Raw genomic sequence first — 23,101 nt, forward strand, 5'->3', positions numbered from 1 at the left:
ACCAGAAATTTGGGCTGAAGGTCATCTGTGATAGCTGCAGAATAGAAATCACTAAGCTGAATTATGGGCTCCACAGGAGCTGCCTACTGAAGGATATTACAGATTCTCATAAAAAGGGCAGTGGAAATGGAGACATGCCAGCCCTTCAGAGAATGGAATTGCTAAGAAGGAAGAAGCAACCCCTGGCTTTGTTAAATGAAGACTAGATTGACGCAGACAAATTTCTAGGGGAATGCTTGACAATGTCATATGTGTGTGAGGAAAGAAGCCTGATATTGGAGACCAAGCTATTCATGAGTCAGAGTTAAAGAAAGGAAAGTTTTTAATTGCCCTGGACTGCCTTTTGAAATTTGAAGCTATTTGGATTACATAGTTTCTAAATAATCAGATGGTAAGCCAAGCCTATGGAATGACCTCCAACCTTTGATTAAAGAAATGAGCACAGGATATTTAGAAAAAATAATGACAGAAGAATGAGATTTTTCCATGACACAAACAGAACACAGAACAATTTAAAATGAAGCGTATAGAAGTACTTAGATGAAGTAAGATTAATGAACAATGGAGGTTTTTCTTCTGATTTTTGAAGAAGAGGTGTATCAAGTACAACTTCCAAGAAATTTCAAGGTCATATGATAGGATTTCAGGGTCAAGTGAATGCAAACACAATCAAGTGGCCTCCATGTTCATCTCCAGTGTTACTAATTTCTCCTATATTTCTTCACTCAAGGTTTAAAAAGCCAATAGTTACTCTTTCTGAATCTAGATTGTTTTTGCCAGTTTTTCTTCACTTACAAAACTAAAAATAAGCCTTGTATATTTCCCCTGGTAAACTACTTCAGTGAAGGTACTGAAACAGTAGTTTATATTTTGTTAGTCTCTTACATTGTCACTCTGTTCCTCCTTTTAAAAATCATTCGATTTTGTTGTTTATCTTTGCATCCTATGAAAATGAACCTGAAAATTTAGGTTTACATAGAAGCCATGTCAATTACTAATTTAAGCTTCAAAGAAAGGTCACCTATTTTACCCCAGTTGGATATCCCACATGTATCCTTAACTATGTATTAATGTACTATATTGTACAAATTTTTTTATTATATGGTTTCATTTATCACCAAGACAGTAATATCTTATTAGTGTGTGTACATTAAGACAAAGAAGACTTTGAGGATAATCCCAAACTTGACTTTCTCTCAAATATTCACAGACCTTGAAATATTAGGTGGCTGGTGGTCAATTGCTATTATACTCAATTATATTTCTTCTCTCATGCCACAGGAAAAACGAAACAAATTGAGACTGAACAAGATAGTGTATTATGTTCTCAAAATGTTTTTGACTTTTATTTAAATTTTGGACACAAAAAAATCAACAAAACTTCTCTGGTTGCTTTCTGACTCTTTTTACATTTTGAAACTCAGTGTGGATGAGAAAATCTTACAGCCAAATACTATATATGTCTTACTGATTGTTAGTTTATGACAATAGCAGACAGAGCAGCCAGGTTAAAAATTGCTCTAAGGAAGAATAATTTTATCTACTAACTTGAGTATTTAGAATATCAAGTGAAAATCACAAGGGACAATGATTAGTATAATCAGGTTGGAGAGGTATGTTGGCCTAGATGGAACATTTAATAGGAGAACAAACTTTTACAGTTCATCATTAACTTATGTATATGAGGCCCAATTATTAGTGCCTACTTTCATAAATGTTTCTCTAGGCAAAACTATGTCCACTAGGTGAACTTATCACCTGAGAATAATTGCTATTGTGAGAATAAAAGAGAAGCCATTGCTGAGAAGCAAGAACCTTCACTCGTAATCATGTTGGAAAATATCAGTGCACTGGAAACATCTCTTTAAGATGAATACTTTTAAACATGAAAAAAGGCAAATGACTGGTTTGCAATGCTTTACTCTTCGAGTGTTCTGATAAATAGAATGTATACACTTGGAAGGGAGTCAGTTGCTTGGTTTTTGAAAGTTTTACAGTCTCATTTGAAACTCAAAGATATGCTTTGTGAATTGGGTTTCAAGGAAGTTAAAAGAGTTCTAATAAGTTTTCAAAATGATAAATACACTAAATTTCTCAATGTTAAGAAGATTCATCAACTCATCTCACAGATGGTTTAAAAGAATGCATTACCCCAGATTGTCTAGAATAATGCTTTCCTGTTCTTATTCTTTCCATTCTGTAAAACATAAAATTAGTAACTGGGAGCTTAAAAGTAACAGAATTGTAGGAATTTAGTATTCTTTTGTTTTATAGTTACATTTTAAGTTTTTATTGAATAAGGGTTTGAAATTGACTTTTTCCTTCTAAATTAGATAATTTTATTTAAGCCTTGACCCATGAAAATTTTTAATGAGTTACACACAATATCTTTTCTTCAGCTAAATACAGTGAAATACTCTGAAGGGATTGATGAATGCAGATGAAGTGCTATATTTTCTTAAAATTTCAAGAAATGTGCTGTTTATGGAGAATGAAATGTTTTGGAGGAGACACAGTAAGGACCTCCTTCAACCCAGTGCTCTAGGAGGCTGCTTCTAGGATTTTGCATCTCCCCATCTTGTTGGTAGACCCAATTTGCAGTCATCCTCTTAACCTGAAAATAGTAATATCTGCAAAAACGTCTCACTTTTTGGAAAGGGCATTGGTCTTGTAGTCAATAGACTACAAAACCTAGGTACAGTCCTGTGCCTAGCCCAGTCCTAGGTACAGTACCTTGTATAAAATCATGAGTATTACCTGGAATTACTTCTTCCTCTGTGAATTAAGGGTATTTATTGATTTGTATACTTACTAAATATTTGTGTCTGGGCACTTTCTATTGTGCCAGGAGTTTGGGCAACAAATAAAGGCAGCAGATATCTTAGAGGGTATTATTGTATATGCAAATAACTAACAGCACTTTCCTGAACCTCACATTTTAAAATGACACATACATTTGCTCTGTGATCTGTGAAGTACCATATAAATTTAAGAGGTTTTGATAACCAAAGGCAGTAAGTTAAGGCTAAAGATGAAACTATAAGCATTTATTAGGTTGAATATGAGAAGGAAATAAAAAGTAAGCTGAGTCAACCATTGATTATTGAGATTGGCTAGAGTTTATGATTATCAATGCCCTTTGATTCTCCTTCTCCTTCCAACTACTAACTATTGCATATTTCTCTGCTCATTAACACTTGTCTAGGATTGGGAAGGTGAAATGCTAATTAGCCAATTTGGCTAATTGTTAGCTGCTGTTCTGCTCCATTTTTTTTTAAGTTGAGATAGGGAAAAGTTGAAATCTTTTGCTGAAATGATAGCTGTGCATTTCTAAACTACATCACCTTCCTTTTCTTTTACTGCATAGATGTGCTCAAATATTTTATTTCTTATAATATATTAAATAGAATAAAACACTCAATACTTCATTGGTTCTCAAATATCTTGTTTTAATTTAACAGTTACATTCCTTTTTAATTAGTGTTTAGAAAATATTAATCTCCTACATCATGACTACTTTTGGAGAAAGATTCAGGATTTAATAGTTTCAAGTTTAAGTGTAGCCCTATATAAATAACTGTACTTGATCAGTTCATTTGGACCAATAAGGAATCAATGCTAAAAATATTACTTAACTTTGCCCTCCCCTTTGCCTGTGGTAGACATTACAGGACCCTCCCCAAACCAAATAAGGAGAGAAGAATGTTCTGAGCATTAAGGGCACTAAGAATAAAGCTGTGCTATCATGGATAAGATTACTTTCGAGTCTTTATTTCATGTTTTCTGACACAGACCACAAGATCTGTAATTATCTCGGGAAGCTGTGGGGGCTTAGACAGTACTTTTTAATTCCTGTGGCTTTTTTTTTGCCTATTTCTTTGGGGCTGGAGAGTTGGGTGTGTGTGTGTGTGTGTTCCTCTAGAGTGCCAAAAAAAAGTGCTGAAGAGTCCTAGGGAGATGAGGCTATTTTTGTTTGAAGCTGATACTTCTAGCTGAGCCACAAGTGCTGCTTGGAAAGGGCTTAGGTTGTGCCCAGAGGGAGAACTCTGCAGAGAAGAGACAAAGTTCAACAGGACAACAAAGAAGCAGCAGAAACAGTCAGAAACCGAAGAGCCCTCAAATTTTAACACAGAACCCTCTACCAGAGTTCTCAAATCCTAAAGTACTGCGCAACGTGACACTTGACGGGAACTTTTCACCTGACTCTTGCTTTCTACGACCACCATGACTGAGATCACTGCTGAAGGTACCGCTACCATTTTCCAATAGAGTTACCTAGGGAGGAGTTATATAAATTGGTAGACACATGCATGTCCATGTATCAGTTTGTAATGATGCACTCAGGTAATTATCTTGTTCAGTGATTCTGTACAGGATATGGGAGCTGAGAGGCTGCCAGATCTGTACGCTGGGGTAGGGAAACAGATTTATCTGAAAATTTGCATGTGGAAACTGTTCTTTGCTATACCAAAGGCACCCTGGTTAATGGTTGTTACCCACACCTCTATAAATAACTATGGTCATGAAACATGATGGCTGATCTCTTATTTAGTAAAAATTAAAAGACTTGCAAGGATAGGTACCATGATAAACTCAACATATTACATTTAAAGTTTAAACTTAGAAATATGATTTTGAACATTTTTGCATTAGAATAATTAAAAGTAGAAATCTTAATTGAATTTGATTTTCTTTTCTAACCAGAGTATAAAAATACACTCATACACATAAGATTTATATGCAACTTAAGACAATAAGTGCTTTGATAAAATTTCTATTTTCCTATTATTGATGGTACCCAGAGATAAAGGTGGTATTTTTACAAACACATTATAGATAAACTGAACTTAAAAAATAAAGCAATTAGGTGTTAGAATTATGATTCTTTCATAAAGTCATTTCCCTTTTTCTTTTTCTCCAAATGGTAAATTCAATCTTTTTATTAAAAAAACCTATTTTCTGTTTCAACACTTATGCTGAAAGCTACACATTGTAATTAAGATACAGAAGTTTTATTATTTGACCATGGTAACAAAGCAAGTTCTACACACACACACACACACACACACACACATGTTTTTTCTGTTACAATAAAGGAGCCCTTCTTAAAAAAAATAAAATTAGAATACAGGCTGCAGTTGGAGAAACAACTTGAGAGGTGGATCTAATATTTGCTTCTGACAGCTGTAAGCAATCAAGACAGGTGGTGCTTTTGACAACTTCCAAATTGAATGCCATCCTGGTTTGTTTTTAATCAGACAACTGAAAAATAGAATATGTGGCTTTTATCTTTTAAGGTTTAAATTAGTAGGATACAGAGTGATTTCTGCTGCAAATTTTTAGTATTTATAAGAAAAAATGTACTTTTTGGAGAAATTAATCTGGAACCCCAAATTAATAACAATTATTGAAACATTTCTATGTAGTACAAGTTTTGTTCAGAATTTATGTGTATTTGCTTTCTTAAACCTCACACCATTCAATTAAGTAGCATTATTATCTCCATTTTGCAGAAAAAGAAACTAACTCTGATGTTCTGTGACTTTCTTAATGCCACAGCATAGCCATGAATTGAAGTCAGCTCTTTAAAGCTGGGTTTGTGTTTTTTTTCTTTTCTGTGGGAGGATATCAGGATTACTGTTTGCCAATTTTAGTTCAGAATTCCCTTGTTAAATATACATAGGACTTTTCCAATTCCTTGAATATTCAGTACCATGTGGCCTTTAGCTTGTCTTGAAGAGAGGTGTCTATAAAAACTTCTTGCTTATCTTTGCACAAGTTATTATGATATCCATGAGTATGTTTCCTTGCCTCTGTTGAGGGAATAGATTGACAGCTGATTCAGGAGGTTAGTTGACCAAGCCACTTTTGGCTTGCCTATAGATTTGCATTTGATTCAAACAAAAAATTTATGAGCAAATTCCTGATTTTGAAATAGAAGAAGTTTTGTTTCTGCCTCTCCCTGTGGGGAGTGTAAATGGGTCATGGAAGACTTTCTTGAGTGACTCACAAAAAAAACAACCAAGGGATGAAAGAGAGCAGTGGAATTCAAGTATAATATATTTGATACATTGTAAGAACCTTTGTAAATGCTACAATGTACCCCCATCCAGCACAATAATGATAATAATAATAAAGACCAAGAAGAATTAGTAATAAATTTTAAAAGTTTTAACATTATATGATTTCTGGGTGGTGATCTTTTCTCACTGCCTGTTCTTCATAGTTCCTAGGATCTACATTATCTGAACATCAGTGATAAATTTTTATTTATTCCTTTCCTGAAATTATTTGTCAATTATATTTCTCAAGTGAAAATTAGATTACCAACTCAATGAACTTATCTTTTAAGGTTAGTACCATGGACATTCTCTGTAGTTATCCAAAGATTTTTGCATTTTGCTCTACTACACAGTTTTCAGCTTGTCTTTGTGATTCTTACTTTGTATTAGCTACCTACAATAGCTTTTTTCCAGTCTTTTATAAAAGCTACACTTCTATACAAGTTCTTGGTACAGCCTTTTCCCTCAGCCCAGGATAGTGTTTACTTTCATCTGATGTATTTCCTTTGCAACCACCTTTGAACAAATTACTGAAATGTAAACTCTACATCAGTAGCCCCATGTCATCTACCCATTAGCTTTCCCATTCATTTATCACATAAAAAGCATAAAAAGTTTTTAATACTAATCCAAGTAAAAGCTAGGGTAGCACCTTGGAAGCCTAGACTCACACTGATGCTTTGTCCCATGGTCATTGATAGTTAGGGGAGGTCTCAGAAGGTCTATGTGTCCTGTGGCTTATCTCAGTGCTTACCTGACTACAGCACATGGCATGTCTATATACCTTACCAAGTTCTTAACATAGATTTCCAATGCCTGTGACAAGCTGGATTACTTCCTCTGATGAAAGAAAGGAAATAATTCTAGGTACAGAATTGTGAGCAATAGATAAAATAGAACTAGGACAAAGTTGAATTCCAAAGGATTTTAGGGAAACAACATCTTTGATTCTGGCCATGATAAATTAATAAAGATAATTATAATGACAATGATAATAACAATTCATATCTATTATCAATACTTAAGATGACAAGCACTGTGTTAAGCCTGGTATGTGCTAATTTAATCTTCTTTATAGAGTATGAAGCTAAGGTTTAGAGAGGTTAAAAAATGTGCCTGAATTCCCATATCTGTTTATGGTGGAGCTAGGATTCACATCCAGATCTTACCACAAAGTCAGGTTGAATATGTCTTCTCACTGTGTAAGACTCTTAGTAAACTTGGTGTCACTGGGTGGTTATTGGGTGCCTATACTGAGCCCCTTCTACATTGGATAGGTGAGAATAGGCCTCAGACTAGATTAAACTCAAACACCACTCATTTCTATAGCTATAATTAGCTCCTTCTAGAGGCCTAGTTATTCCTAGGCAAGCACCAGGGTTAGGTTTCCCTTCTGAGGTTCATGCAAACTTTCAACCACACATGCAAGAATCATTTTTGTGTAAGTTTAATAACGAAGTTAGTTAATTCTTAATTGCTCTATTGAAAAGGTAGTGTGGATATTTTTTAAAGTTGGTAAAATATATAGCATTTTCAAATCACTAACTAATAATATACAGCCAGATTATGTTGTATAGTTATACATATGTGATTGTACTTTCTGGGTATAAGAACTTCCAAACTATGGGAAAATGCAAGTTTGTACAAGAGGGATTCAAGTTGATGGAGATCTTATTCATAAATAATTTGGCATTTACTAGAAAACTTAAATAAACTCCTTATTTAAAAAGTTAGAAGAACTTATATCGAACTCTCAACTTCTAAATTATTACATAACCACAGGGTTCACTCTTTCCTTATTATTAAGTGAACCTCATTCCCCTGCTTCTGTAACAATCAAATTTATGACAGTGTTTGATATTTAAAATTTAGAGCAAAGCAAGGTGTGGTGGGGTAGGCAGATAATCCCAGTAATTGGGAGGCTGAGGCAGGAAGATAGTGGGTACAAGGCCAGCTTGGGTACCTAGTGAGATCCTGTTACAAAAATAAATGCTTTAAGCAAAATTGGTTATTTATTTCACACATTGCTCTGTTCCTGTAGACTCTGTGATCCAAGAACAGTCATGGTTGCTTTCAAGAAGAAAGACCAATAATTCACACTCAGACTACATAACTAGGCACACAAGTTATATTATCTAGAGCAACAGTTGGTGAAATTAAGAAGAAGGCAAGGTTGAGTCTGCCTGTGTGTGTTTATCTCGTCAAAATTAAGTGCAGCCACTCTGGCCTCAGTGAGGATAACCTAGGGCTTCAGAGGTTGTATCACTAGGTTCAAACCCTAATCACTTCTGGGCTATGATCTTTACTTTCCTGACTAATAAAAACAATAGACCCTATTAAAATAGCATTTTTAGTTCCAGGAACACATTGTAAAATTGGGTCTGAAAAACCAGTACATTCAGAAGAGAAGGACCAAGATACTGAAAGGCACAGTTAAAAGATTTGTGTACAGGGTAGTTGACAGGGGATTTTTTCCCCTTATACTGCACTAGAAGACACTACAAAAATCCATGGATAAAAGTCCGAAAGCCACAAAAAAGGAAACCGTTGGTAAAGTGTAAGCAACCAACAAATAAAATTATAGCTAGAACTGACTGTTAAGGCTAATAAAAATCTTTTGGTAAAATGCTTCTTTGTAATTGGACACCTAGGTTAGTGAATCTACTGACCACAAAACTTATTTGTGAGTATAAATTACTCTTAAATTGAATATTCTGTTGGTTATAGAAATAAAATATGCATCTACTAGATAGAAGGGTCTAGAAAAATACTTTGAATTTCTAATGACAGAGTAGGAAATAATTATTTTAATATATATGATCTATGTTAAAATTATATATACATCATACTGTGGGAATTTAGAGGTTAGCTTCATTTCATTTATCAAAATTATTAGTGACATTAATTAGAGACATCAATTAGGAAGAGTTACTTTTTAAGGTGGTTTATGAAAAAACCTGAGAACAATTAAAAAACTTGCAGAGAACAATTAAAAACCTGAAGAGGTAATATGATACAAGAAAAAATGTTTGTAAACAGTGCTGTGCCCAAGAACCTTGTTTGTTGACAGGGCAGTAAGCACAAAGCTCTTGTATGAATAGTTTTTTAAAGCCTTACAGCAACTCTGAAAGACAGGTGTTGGATAAACCTGATTAATTTGACTCTAAAACTTCGCTCTCTTCTTTACTGTTCTAGTTGAATTTACAAGAGAAAAGAAAGTAGATTGTAAGAGACAGTGGTGTAGATTTCACTGTATCTCAGAGAGAGGAATAAACACAGAGCTGAGAGAAGGCAGCATTAAAAAGTTTGAAGGCAGTTTCCCATCCAAGTACTGAAGGGCTGAGTCTGCTTTCAGATTTTTCAGTGTTGCGTTCTCTCATATATACAAATATATCAATGAAAACATTTTGAAAAAGAATTTAAAAATTGAAGGCAGTGTGAAGTTTTAAATTAGAAATCAAGTTTCAAGCACTATTTCTACTACTTCATCCACAGGTGGTGTGGAGAGAATGAGGGGCCTCATATGAGCACCATAAACTAGTGCATGAAACTTGGATAGTTGTAAATAATATGGCCAGAGGAATTTTTCCAATTTTTTATAAGATCGTGCTAGTTGGCAAATTACGCTTATACTTTTTAATTGAACAAAGCACGTACCATGCAGAATCTCTAGTGAAAATGGTCAGAAAATATATCCTTGTAGTGTTGGCCCTCACTGGACTCCACCAAGAACTTTTCCTGTAGTTCTTGTTACTATTCCTAATAGTGATTTTTCACTCTCCCTGCCATAAGCATTCTGCACTCATGAAAAATGTTCTGTTTGTCAGCTTAAATGCTTCTTGAGTTTTTTCCTATTTATTTTTGGGCATCATTGTGACAATAATTTCAAAATAATGCTACTTTTATAATGCAAAAATGAATTGAGGCTATCAGGCTGCTATACTAAAAGGCAAAGGCAATCCTAGAGACTTGCAGTCTCCAATGATGTTCGCATTAATTTTTAATCCATTAACAGTATTTATTACTAGAGAAACACAAAGCAGGGCAGCTAAGCAATTTTAAAATCATCTACATTGATGTTTAGGTTGAACATACCAATTAGAACTGAGAATAAATAGATTGTTAAGATACTTTGGCTAAAATGTTGGTTTTTATAGATTTTCTTAGTTGGATCATAAAGACAGTATAAAATAATGTTATTTTCTTTCTCCAAGTGAAAAAGAAAGCCTTAGGTGCTTAATATATAAAAACAGGCGTGTTGTCTAGTATAACACATATAGAAAGCACAAGTTAGGGAAAAACCTTCATCTGGAAACAATGTACATTAACATCACATGTTAATTCCAAGTTTGTAGTGTTTAGGCTCTGACTTGAAGAGGAAGTCCCATCAAGGTTAAGGCTTTTGTTCTCTCCAGTTCCCTCTTGCCCTGGATAATATGAGTGGCAGGCATAGTTTCTGATAGGAAGTTCTTACTTAATGTCACATAAACATGCATTGCCCCAAGTGAGTGTTATGCATAGATAGGTGAACTTCTTAGTCCAAAAAAGATAGTAATTTCCATCTTCAAAGGAAGTTAAAATGAGTATCCTTGGCAAATATGTGGTGAATAAAGTCCTGCTCTTCTCTATCCAAGTTAAGCTTTCTAAACATCAAACATCTCCACATCTCTGCCTCAAGTCAAGCTGTCAAAGACACACAGAATTTACAATTTTGAGATATCCTTTGGTATGTAAATAAGCTGTTTCCTCATAAATTGCAGAACCCATCTCACAATGTACTTTAAATGTTACATTTAAATATATACAGTTTAAATATTTTCTAATTTGATATCTATGGCAGGGGCTGCTACATGTACTCTTCACTGAAGCAAGTTAAAGATGCAATCTTTTGAATTGTAAGAACAACATCAATTTGCATAGAACAATCTGCTCTTTATGGGGGAAACGTGGTTTTGTTCATACAGCATAAGCTAGAACTCATCTTGAGAAACTGGTTTTATCTTTGCTATTCATTTGCTGCAGCTTTTTCCCCCACCTCTGACACAGGTTAGTGAAATGTTAGGAAAAACAAAGGCAATGGAAAATTCTTGTATTTCAAACTTCATTTTACCAATGTCAAGGGAATAGGTGAATTTGTGGATATGGGAAGATCTGTTTCCATTTATTTATACTTTCAAAATACATTTCTAGCAAGACTTCTCTGGAGGAATTATTGTTGCCTTTTAAAATAAAAACATCATGTGATGAGAACTTTCTTTTTGTGGTAGTTATTTAATGCAATGTCAAGAAACAATGACAAATGTAAAGTAGCACTTTGACATTTAGCACCAGTGCTATTAGTTTTGACCATGGTTATTCTTATTTAACTTATATATAATTGCCTGGGGGAAAACTGTGAGTGACAATAGTAAACTGCCAAGCTTGTGAATTTAAATCTGTAGAAGTCTTAGGCATTTCATTTAGAGAAATGCAAATTATCTCCATCAGAAATATAACAAAATTTTAGACTCTATGGCATTATCAAAATAGATACAGAATTAAAAGTAGTATGTTATATCAGAGGTTCATTTGTATGCAGAATTTTAGCACCTTTTGTATACCAGGCTCAATACTAGAACACAAAGAATAACACAAGTTATTTGCCCCTAATGTAGTAGATCGATATGCAAGTAGAAAAGAGCAAAATATAATGATGAGAATGACAACTACACAGATTTGAAAATATGATTCCAATTTGGAATGAAGTTGTATAATTTAGTAAAACAATGTCATGTACTTGTTCTTAAATCTTATGAGTAGTGAACACACATTGAAACTTGCTGAAAATAATTAAAATAATTTTGGGATCAGTAAAGAATGTTCTATTAGCATTGATAACTTGCAGTGCACATGACATTGTTAAGAAGGTAAAATAGTTGGCCAAGCAGTAAAGAGATCAAGAGAAGTTTTGATCAATACAGAGATACAGGAAAAAGAGACAGGAAGTAGATGAGAACTAGCAGTCTTGGAGATTTTGGGATGAAGTCTTGGGATGATCAAGGTACAGAGTTAACCTGGGTAAGATATTGGATAAAAATCCTTGTTTAAATATTCTATTTTTGTTCAGGCATTCTGTTGCTACCTTACTGAAAAAAGTTGGATATCTCACATTCCTCATTTCTTTTCTACTTGCTGCTTATTATGATACCTAATTTCTCATTTTCCTATGTGAGTCTTCTCCCACTATTGGTACCTCCATTGCTGCTTCTTAGCAGTACATATGCCACTTTGAGGTCTGTGTGTGTATCACCATTTTCATTCCTGAAGAAACATTATGGTCAGACAGGTAATCAGGAAATAAGTTTCTTCAGGATAACAATGAAAAATAAGCCATAAAAGAAAATGGTGGTTGTTGGGCTGGGGTAGTGGCTCAAGCCATAACAGCAGCTACCTAGCAAGTATGAGACAAAAAAGAAAAAAACAAAAGAAAAGAAAATGATGGTTGTTGTTAAAAGTACTATGAGAACTGGAGTTATAAGCTAGCAGTCTGGCCAAGACATCCCATAAACATATTGCATTAAGCACCAAAACAAGGCTAGAGGTTTTCTTTTTTTGTTGTTGTTGGGACTGAGGTTTGAATTTATGGCTTTGTGTTTGCAAAGCAGGCACTCTTCTACTTAAGCCACACCCCCATGGCATTCATTTTGTACTGGTTATTTTGGAGATGGAATCCTGCAAACTATTTGCCTGGAGCTGGCTTCTAACCTCCATCCTCTCAATTTCAGCCAAATAGCTAGGATTATAGGAGCATACCACTGATTTTCAACGTGTTCAGGGAAGGCAGTTATCAAGGAAAAAGTGAAGAGGCATGTTTCATAGAATATGGCTTAGTAGATGTGAGCAAGAAGTTCAGAGGGTATTATAAAGGACTAGATTTAAGGCAGTAGTCACATTACCCATTAGAGACTCCATTCATACTGACTGGGTCCTGTTAAAAGTGGTATTTCTTACACATGCTAGAAATTTTGACTATGACTTGAATTAAGTAGATCATGTTTAGCTATTCAGTTTCAGTCTAGTCTTTCTAGCTCTCAAATACTTTGCAGGTCTAGGCTAGATTTCTGGGTTAGATTACCTGTTTTTGAGTGACATGGGCTATCCATACTCAGGTATCTTGAACATAATGTTTTATCTCCTTCCCATCACACTCTCATTTACCTATGGATGGATAGGAACAAAATTTCTGACACCCTGCAAGACACTCATTCGCTTAAACATTTATGTATGTATTCTTGATAAATGCTTTTGCCAGTTACTGTTTTAAGCCTGGGGATGAAATGTGAAGTACACGTAATTCTGGCCTCAAGAGATAATGAGAAATTTGTATAAAGAATGATATGATATGACTGATAATTCTAAGCTCCCCAATAAAAGTACAGATGAAATTATAAATAAGAACTATGAGATTGATTCCTTGATTTCTCATCATTAGAGTTGAAACTATGCAACATTTACACAAATGGAATAATTAGGAAATAAGAGAAATCATAGAAAGAAACATATTATGATGTATAATTATCAGAGAAATCCAAAAAGGAAGAGAAAATTTGATGGCATTCATCAGATTACCATAAAAGAGTAGAACTTAAGTTAAAACTTGAATATTTCTAAATGGAAGGATAGGAACATAAATGAAAAAGTAAAAAATTAAGATTTAGCAATATCCATAGATTCTCAAAGTTCCAGATTAATTCATTTAACAAATGATTATTATTTTTTTTTACTAAATTAATATCATGATCTTGGGTTTATGCATAAAACTGAAGGACACACTATCAGCATTTGGAGTGGAAGAATTTGTTATAAAGATCTTGCTTGGAAACTACAAGATAAAAACTCTCGCCATAAATTTTGCTCCACAATGTTCTCAAAAATTCTGTTACAGGGATGTTAAATTAACACCTCAATCAATAACCAACACGAACATAAGATGAAGGTGAGCCTAGATTCTACTTTCAAAGGAGCTGGGATCAAGTACTCAACAATGAGAAACTTTAAGCTTAGCTATCTTCCAATTTTGTACATAAGGTTCTTTTTAGATCACTATAAGGGATTTAAATTGGTGGGAAGGTTATATTAAAATTTTAATTCAGAGTTAGCATACCAAGTAGAGATATCAACTTCAATGATTAGAAAGTTATCTGGGGTAAAGTAAAATTCTTAGTGAAGTATAATTATGTTTGTCCACCTTGACTGCTACTTAAATTCTATGGCAGAATGAAATAGAAAGATGCTAACTGTAAAGAAGTATAGGACAAAGAGATTTACAAGCTAAAGGGAGTGACATACTTTCCCCCTGAGAAAAATCAGTGAGAGATGATGGCTTATTTTCTGTGTCCTTGAGCTAATGAGTTGAGAAGTGATAGTATAATTTGAGGAGAGGCATAGGTGGAAACAGGTATGATGGATAAACTGAAAAACAGTACTTTGCAAAATTTCCTGATACAGTTTTATAAAAGCTAAGTAAGAAACTTGAGGATGATTACATTTCTTGAGTTGAGCTTAACATGTATGTCTACAGTAACTTCCATGTTTCTTTACTCCTTTGCAACACTAGTGTTTTCAAAACCTGTAGGAACTCACTTAAAATTAAGTCTTTAGGTAATACTGAACCAGAGGCAAAAATATACAACTCTATGCATTCTAATTCTAAAAAGAATTAGAAAACTGTGGTGATTATTAATAATACTTTCCCACTTGGTTTTCAAGAAATGCAATATCTCAAAAGTTTTATAAAAAGAAATATTATTAGTCATTATAGTTTTTAATTTTGTTCTTTTTTTAAGTTTAAATTTATTTTTAAATGATATGTAAATACATGAAATTGTACATGTGAATGGGATACCATGAAATCTTTCAATGCATGTATAACCATGTTATATAAATCAGTCTAAACATATCTATCACCTCCAACATTTATCATTTATTAATGGTAAAATTATTTCTTTTAAAAAACTAGGTTCAGGAAGGAACATGAATCACATACAACTACATATCATTTGCTAATCAAGTAGTGGAATTTACATTCACATAACCGAATCTTTGATTAGAAAAGTATTTCTAAGAGAGAGTGGTGGAGAGTGAGAATGTGATCAAAGTACATTGTGTGCATGCATTAAAATGTCAAATGAAACCCCCTATTTTATACAATTAATGAAAAGAAAAAATATACGCCACAAAAAAGCAAAAAGGGAGCCATTTCTAGCAGCTTTAAAGCATGTCCTTACCCGCCTCCCCAAATTCTGAATCTTGCTTTGGTCTCACTTCCCAACCTAGGATCCTCTCTCTCCAGCCTTGCCTCTAGGAACATCTAGTCCAAATTTTTGTATCACCTTTATTACTTTGATTTATAATTTGGTGACCTTCATATCAATGAATGATGCAGTTTGTTCTGTCAAGCTTGTTCTTTATATAAATGGAGTCAGACAGCATGTATTGTCTGACTCTTGGAAGGCTTTGTAGGCAGTAACAGATAACTGATACATAAGTATCTATGTAAACTTCTGATATCTAATCTGTCTTAAAAACTACTGCCAAATTGTATCTATAATACTATGTCACTCAATGTAACTTACCCAGTGTGCACTTGTTACAGCCAGGGTTCAACATGATGTTAGGCAATTGTAAAATTGTACCTTTTCCCGTTCATCATTCACTTACCTACACAGTCATTCTTTTATTCATTAATAAGTAATAAAAGAAATTAACTATAGTAATAAAATGTGCTACTTACTGCAGTTGTATTAATGAGAAAAGTACAAAAAGGAGGAGGAAGAAGAAGAACATATAGTTCCTGCTATCAACAGACTTTCTGAAGCAGATTCTCAGTTGAGGATACCAACTCACTTGGAGATTATGCAAAAGTGAATTGGCACATTTTGGTTAGGGTACTTAAAAGATGTCTTATTTGTAGGTAATGGAATTTAAGCAACCTTTTGCTCCTCTAAGCAGGACTAAGCAATATTTTGAATAGAGGAGTGTTTACATGTTTCTTGATGAAGAGTACTGAGGATACTAGTTATAGTATGTGGAATAATGACCTCCAAAAATATTTTTATTAAAGTAAATGTGATTATATTAAGGACCTAAAATTGAGAGATTATCTTGAATTATCTGTGTGGACCTAATCTAACACATGAGTCCTTAAAAGTGTAACTCTTTCCTGTCTGTGGTCAGAAGGAGGCACAATAGGGAAGATGAGGAAAAGGCCATGAGCCAAGGAATGCAGTAAGCTACAGAGAGTGGAAAGAGAAAAATTCTCCTCTATAGTATACAGAAAGAAAAGTAGCCTCGCTGACATCTTGGTTTTTTCAAGGGATCTCCCTTGAGATCCACATTGAACTTCTGAGTTGCAGACGGCATGGTCCTTTGCCTTATTTTAGGAACTAAGATTGTGGTAATTTGTCTTGATAACAGTAGAAAAGTAATACACCATCATCTATTTAGTTCCTATCTACTTTTCTTATGTACTAGGAGACAAATTTTCAGCTGACTCACATAATCATGGCATAGAGAATTGCAAACTTACTTTCTACAAAATATTTTACATAAACCTCTCACAGTTTTTGCTTTTTTGCATATTAATGATTTGTAGTTATATGTGGAACAAAAATATGCCATGATTTTTTAATCTAATGCACAATAATTATATCTAGCTAGTTAACATATCAATCACTTCAAATATTTAACACTTTTTATGGTAATAGCATTTCAAATTTACTCCCAGCAATTTTGAAATATACTTTAGTATTAACTATATTCAGTATTCAATAAATCTGAAAATAAGCAAAGAAACAATCTCTTCCTAAGATGTTGAAACTTTTGAATATTATCTCCCCACCACTTCCTGTCCTGAAAGCCTTTAAGCTACAATTCTACTCTCTCTGAGTTGAGTTGTTTTAGAGTCCACATATAAGTGAGAGTATGTAGTATTTGTGTCTGGCTTATTTCACTTAGTGTAATAAGAATCTGGGACTAAAAAGGAGTCCTTTTTTTAGGATCACAGAACTCATCATTGGGACAGCTAATAGATTCATGATTAATTAAGTTATTTCTGCTGCAATGTATGCTGACTTTCCTTCTAAGAAATGGAATTTTCAGGTAAGTAATAATACCTCCTTCCTAATAACCAGTGGGATTAGAATGTTACTTCATTTTGATCGTGGTTATTTTTTCATGAATGTATATTTGAAACTCTTAGGAAAGAGAGGTTGAAGGAGTATTTATTCCTTCTTAATGTCTCTATAGTTAACCTGTATCCATTCGACTCAATGAGCACTTATGAAACATAAAGTAGGCCTTGCTGTATAATCAATAGCATTGCATACTTGCTTATCATCTACACACAACCTACAATGCATATTGTCCACTTTGTCTAGAAGATTGTAGGGTGGATTTCTTTCAAAGCACCCTGTAATTCTTAGACCAGGACACCTTGTCCTTTGAAGTAGGCTTTCTTCCTCTTTTCCAGCTTACACACACCAGGAAACTACCTACATGTTCCTGTGGACAGGAACCTATTAATTGACAACAGACACTGCAAAAAAAAAAAAAAAAATCAGGTCAGAGATAAATTTCAAGAAATCTACAGTCATGTCAGTGAAACATGATCTGTTTGAGGTAGGTGTGGATGTATGATCCTCTGCTTGCTGTTCAACCTAAAATAAATCTGTCTGTGTTTTATATACAGACTCTGAAACATTCTTTTTCTGTAGGACCTCTAAAGTTTTCATGCAGGAAGTTCCTGCAAGTTTTCAACTTCAAACACAATCTTCCTACTTAAACATCTTCCAAATAAGACCAATTGGAGAAAAAAAAAAAGGTGATCAGAGGGTGAAATACAAGAAGAAGATGTGATAAATGTGGCTAATTAAAGTTACTGAAATACTAAAAGTTAGTTAGACAACAAAAAATTGAAATTAAATAAACACAAGTAAAATTTGAGAGAAATCAAAGTTGCAAAACATTTGTCACAAACCATTGGATATCCATGGCAGAATATAAGTAGACATAATTTTGTTAATTAATATTAAAAGAAAAAGTTCAGAGCAGAAAATGTCAGAACCGGCAACAGAAAAAATTGTAAGTGGTGAGCAATCACACATACATAATATTTATATAGCATTTATACACTTCAAATGTAAATGAATACATTCAAAGTGTACGTATATTAGATTTGTCATGCATAGAATAAAATACAAAATTAAAATTTTTATTTTACTCCATGAGTTTTTGCACCATATCAAAAACTGTGAGTGAAACAGTAAGAAAAAGTATGTATTTTTATGTTTGAAATTTATTTTAGTAAATATTTAACCATAATACCAAATGTTATAATACTGTCATAGATATCCTTTGACAAGTATAATTAAACCATACTTTAAAAAATATTTTATTTTAAATTTGACAGTAACTTAAAGTTGAATTATTAGTAATATTCTAGAATAATTTTCCAAGCATGTCATATTTTCTAAATTTATATTTCACATATTTTTGAATTAATATTAAATGGGTAAATTCAAAGTTAGAAAAATGACCAAAAAATAAAAGCATTATATGATGGTAACATTCTTATTTCTTGAATGGCGGGGAATTAAAAAGGGATAGTGATTTATGTGTACCTAGATCAATGTCTTCCAAACATTAATGTGCATATGAGTCACTTGGAGATCTTGTCAAAAGGCAGATTCTGATTTAGCAATTCTGGTGCAAAGACTGAGAATCTATGCCTTCCTAACCAATGCTCTGATGAAGATGCTCATGGTCCAGGGACCACACTTTGAGCAGGAAGAGTCTAAGGCATTTTAAAGGAGAGTTCCTTTGCTTTTGGTTTTAGTCTCCAGTTTGTTAACTGAAATAAAGAAAACAATGGACATTTGTCCTTGAGAAAGGACAAGGAGAAAGTTTTATTATTTATCATTGTGAAAGAATGTATGTGAGTCTTTTTAAGAAGAAAGGTTCACAATGCTGGGTTACTTGTGTGCCAACAAACACATATTCATTATAAGTACATGAAAGTGTGGTATCTATACACAATGGAATTCTATGCAGTCATGAAGAAGAATAAAATGTTATCATTCACTGGTAAATGGATGGAATTGGAGAACATCATTCTGAGTGAGGTTAGCCTGGCTCAAAAAACCAAAAATCGTATGTTCTCCCTCATATGTGGACATTAGATCAAGGGCAAACACAACAAGGGGATTGGACTCTGAGCACATGATAAAAGCGAGAGCACACAAGGAAGGGGTGAGGATAGGTAAGACACCTAAAAAACTAGCTAGCATTTGTTGCCCTTAATGCAGAGAAACTAAAGCAGATACCTTAAATGCAACTGAGGCCAATAGGAAAAGGGGAACAGGTACTAGAGAAAAGGTTAGATCAAAAAGAATTAACCTAGAAGGTAACACCTAAAAAAAAAGAAAAAAAAAAAAAAGAAAGTCAATAGTTTCAGCCTCATCACATCTTAAAAGGAAGATTGTTAGCCTTTTATGACATTTTTATTATTGTTTATGAAGATTTCATTTTTTTCAAAGACATACACATTTTATTTTATTTATTTATTTTATTCATATGTGCATACAATGTTTGGGTCATTTCTACCCTCTTCCCCCTGCTTCCTTTCTTACTCCCCACCCCTTCGCTACCAGGCAGAAACTATTTTGCCCTTATCTCTGATTTTGTTGAAGAGAGAGTATAAGCAATAATAGGAAGGACCAAGGGTTTTTGCTAGTTGAGATAAGGTTAGCTATACAGGGAGTTGACTTGCATTGCTTTCCTGTGCATGTGTGTTACCTAAATCAATTCTTCTCAAACTAAAATTTTCTCTAGTTCCTGGTTCCCTTCTCTTATTGGCCTCTGTCACTTTAAAATATCTGTATTAGTTTCTCTGCATTGAGGCACACACATTTTAAAACACTTTATTTTGGTGCTTGTTAACACTTTTAATTAATTATCATGAATTCTTACTTTCTGATGATCATTGGTTGTCTTGTATTAGTTTGATACTTTAAAAATAACTGGATACATATCTCTGTATAATAGACTGTAGTCTCCCTCTCTCTCTCTCTCTGCTGAACTTTAAAAAGTTTCAAACAAACTGAACAAATGACACTTTAGTAGAACAAAATATTTTGCTCAATAATGTTGGTGGCCTTTAATTGATGAATGTGGTTAAATAGTATGTTCTTTTCTTCTGCAAGAGGGATGTTCAACTTTGAATGCCTTATAATAATTAAGAAACATAAGAACTTCCAAATATCATTAAATTTATTTATTCATCAAACTGCTGTCAAATCTTTAAGTTTATTTCTATTGGAATGAGAAATGTTTCCTAGTAGACACCTGAGCTATTTTGCTTGTGGGAAACCTATCATAAATCTCAAATCATGACTTTATTTTCCAGTATACATCTTGGTGCACCATGTAAGTTTTAGGTTTGCTCAGTGTATAAAATTTTCCAATACTTTAGTTAGTGAATGATGATGCAACTGCCTTCATACTTATTTTAGGTCATTATTCACCAAATGTACCATTTCTCATGTTATCAATGCATGTGATTTAACCTTTATGCTGAATTCAGTTATTGATTTTATTTCTATGGTGAGAAAGAAATAACATGATAATAAAATAGGTGAAATTAGGAAAGTAGATATGGTGAGAAAGAAATAACATGATAATAAAATAGGTGAATAAGGAAAGTAGAGTTGGAACCAATTCAAGATCATTTCAAGCAATTTCATGTAAAGTACCAGAGTTACTTAATGTTATAGAATCATGTGCGTAGGAACCACTTCTTGTCTTTTTCCTGTACCTAAATAGAAATATACTTAAACTGTAAGAAATGTCAAAGAAAATTAATATATTTTTTATGGTTAAATATTTCCATGCAAGGGCATTTCAACACTTTCCTTAGAAAGCTATTTGTGTCTAACAATACCTTCTGTCAAGATGTTTTCACCTAAATCTCTCTTTTTAACATTCAGCACAATTTCCTCTTTTATTCTTGAACTTGAAAATAGCAAGTCACCATTTTTATAGTGACCTTTTGTCTTCTAGAACACTAATATTACATAACTGTTAGCTTTTTACTTAAGTTGAAAAAGCCAAGACAAAAAATATTTCTCTATAGGATGTCCGTTTATTCAGTCTTTTATTCATATTACTTCTTGCCTTCAAATTTGAAATAATAGTATATTTTGAGAATACATAGAAGTGATATTTCAAAACTTTTAACAGGTAAGGCAAAGGCAGTGATTGATCAAAAAACTCCACCAAATCAACAAGAAGGAATATCAGCCTAGATTCTGTGCATGTACTTCCTGATAAATACTGGCTCTGCACATCGAGAATGTTTGGTTAATAAAGCCAAAAATAAAATAAAATCAGGTAGGTATAGATTTAAAACTTCCCTCCCCTATACTTAAATGTGACTTACCACATTATCTTCAATAGAAGGGTCACAACGATAGTTCACACTGTATATTCATGAAAGTGCCATCTAACACAGATTAGGGCAATGTAAATATTAATGGCTTTCTTTTCTTTCATGTTGATAAACTATTATGGGGCTCCAAATATTCACATAACTTTGTTGGGTATGTATGAATCATACATACATACAGTCAATAATACATAAATTTATTTTATTTTTGCTGACTCATTGTAATGATAATATTTCTGTAATTAAAACAGTTCAGTGGGGCATACATTTCATTGTTCTTCTCCACATCCACCCCACACTTCTTGTGAATGTAGTATAATTTTTGTTCTACCTACTTTAGTTCCCTTGGCTATTCTAAAACAATTAGCATTTGCATTTAGCAGATCTAGAATGTATCATAAAACATATTTTATACTTAATTTGCATTTTTCAATTTTTTTCACATGCTACCTCAGTTTAGTATTTTACTGGCATTATGAACTTCCTAAGTAAGTTAGTTTTTCTTTCAGCTTTAAGAACTCATACAAATGACTAAGGTAAACAGAGTCTTCCCAAGATTAGTTCAGCTTAGTAGGCCCTTGCATTATTTTTCTATTGATATATGGTATTATTACCATCAACTCCTCATTTACAATAGCACATATTTTTTATCTCAGTTTATGTGCTTCAGAACCCTGGATCTTCTCCTTTAGGCTTATTTTCAAGCTCTAATCTGCTTTCCTAGATGTATTTCAACTCTAGCTGTGCCACTTTGGTACTTGGGTCAGCTTAGTACAGCTTTTCCCTTTTGTCAAAATCTAGGGAAACATGAGAGACAAGACTCATATAACCTTGTTCCCAGAATGTCCCCATGCTTAGGTTAAAAGGAAAAGAGGAGCACTTGGTATCTTGGTCCTGAACGAACTGTTCATATGTTAGTTTTAGCCCAATTGTCACTGTTGGTGGTATGGCCCATTATAAACTCTCACAACATGGATATGTGTCCTTTGTAACATTTGTCACAATTGAAACTGCTCATTAGTATGATTGTAAAATAAATATCTCTTTTACCTAATATTCTTGGCCCAATGAATGCAGAAACCACAAACAAATTTTCTCACTTTCTGAATCCAGTCACCTAGCAGAGTGTTTGGCACACACATAGTAGGTACTCAGTAAATCATTGCCTGAAAAATGAGTGTGTGTGCATCTGGAACAAGAGTAATCAAGAGCTTAAAGCTCTCCCAAGGATGTGTAAATGCTGTTATGAAGTGACAGGAGGCAATACAGGGGACATTTATTTGAAGGTGCTAAGGAGAAAAAAATATAATTCCCAATGACAAAGACACATGACTATAATTTACCCAAGTTGCTCTTCAGTATATTCATTTCTAGTTATTTTATTCAACCATTTTCATACCTTGTCATTTATCAAAGTGTCATTTGAAATGGTACTTGTTAAACTTTAGTATATTTTTGAGACCCATAAATACTGTCACATGTAAGAAGACACTGTTCGTTTACAGGGTCAACTGGAGAAGTACAAATTAAAGCTGTTGGTATAATCATTTAGAGTTTA

General features: G+C 33.5%; 1 protein-coding gene across 33 annotated transcripts in view; it reads left to right on the forward strand.

Annotated features, from left to right (window-relative positions):
* The first annotated feature begins 3,698 nt into the window (after nt 1-3,698).
* Trdn (triadin) overlaps nt 3,699-23,101 on the forward strand; it is a 374,084-nt gene continuing 354,681 nt past the window's right edge. For 8 of the 33 annotated variants that reach the window (XM_074075285.1, XM_074075287.1, XM_074075294.1 and 5 more), the window contains exon 1: nt 21,364-21,488. In XM_074075285.1, coding sequence (XP_073931386.1) covers nt 21,413-21,488 — 76 coding nt within the window. In that variant the 5' untranslated portion in view covers nt 21,364-21,412. Of the gene's footprint in view, nt 4,247-17,098; nt 17,202-21,355; nt 21,489-23,101 lie in introns of those variants that run through there. The other 25 variants (XM_074075321.1, XM_074075283.1, XM_074075290.1 and 22 more) reach the window with 7 other exon arrangements.

Source organism: Castor canadensis, chromosome 1, assembly GCF_047511655.1.
Source record: "Castor canadensis chromosome 1, mCasCan1.hap1v2, whole genome shotgun sequence".
Classification (NCBI taxonomy): domain Eukaryota; kingdom Metazoa; phylum Chordata; class Mammalia; order Rodentia; family Castoridae; genus Castor; species Castor canadensis.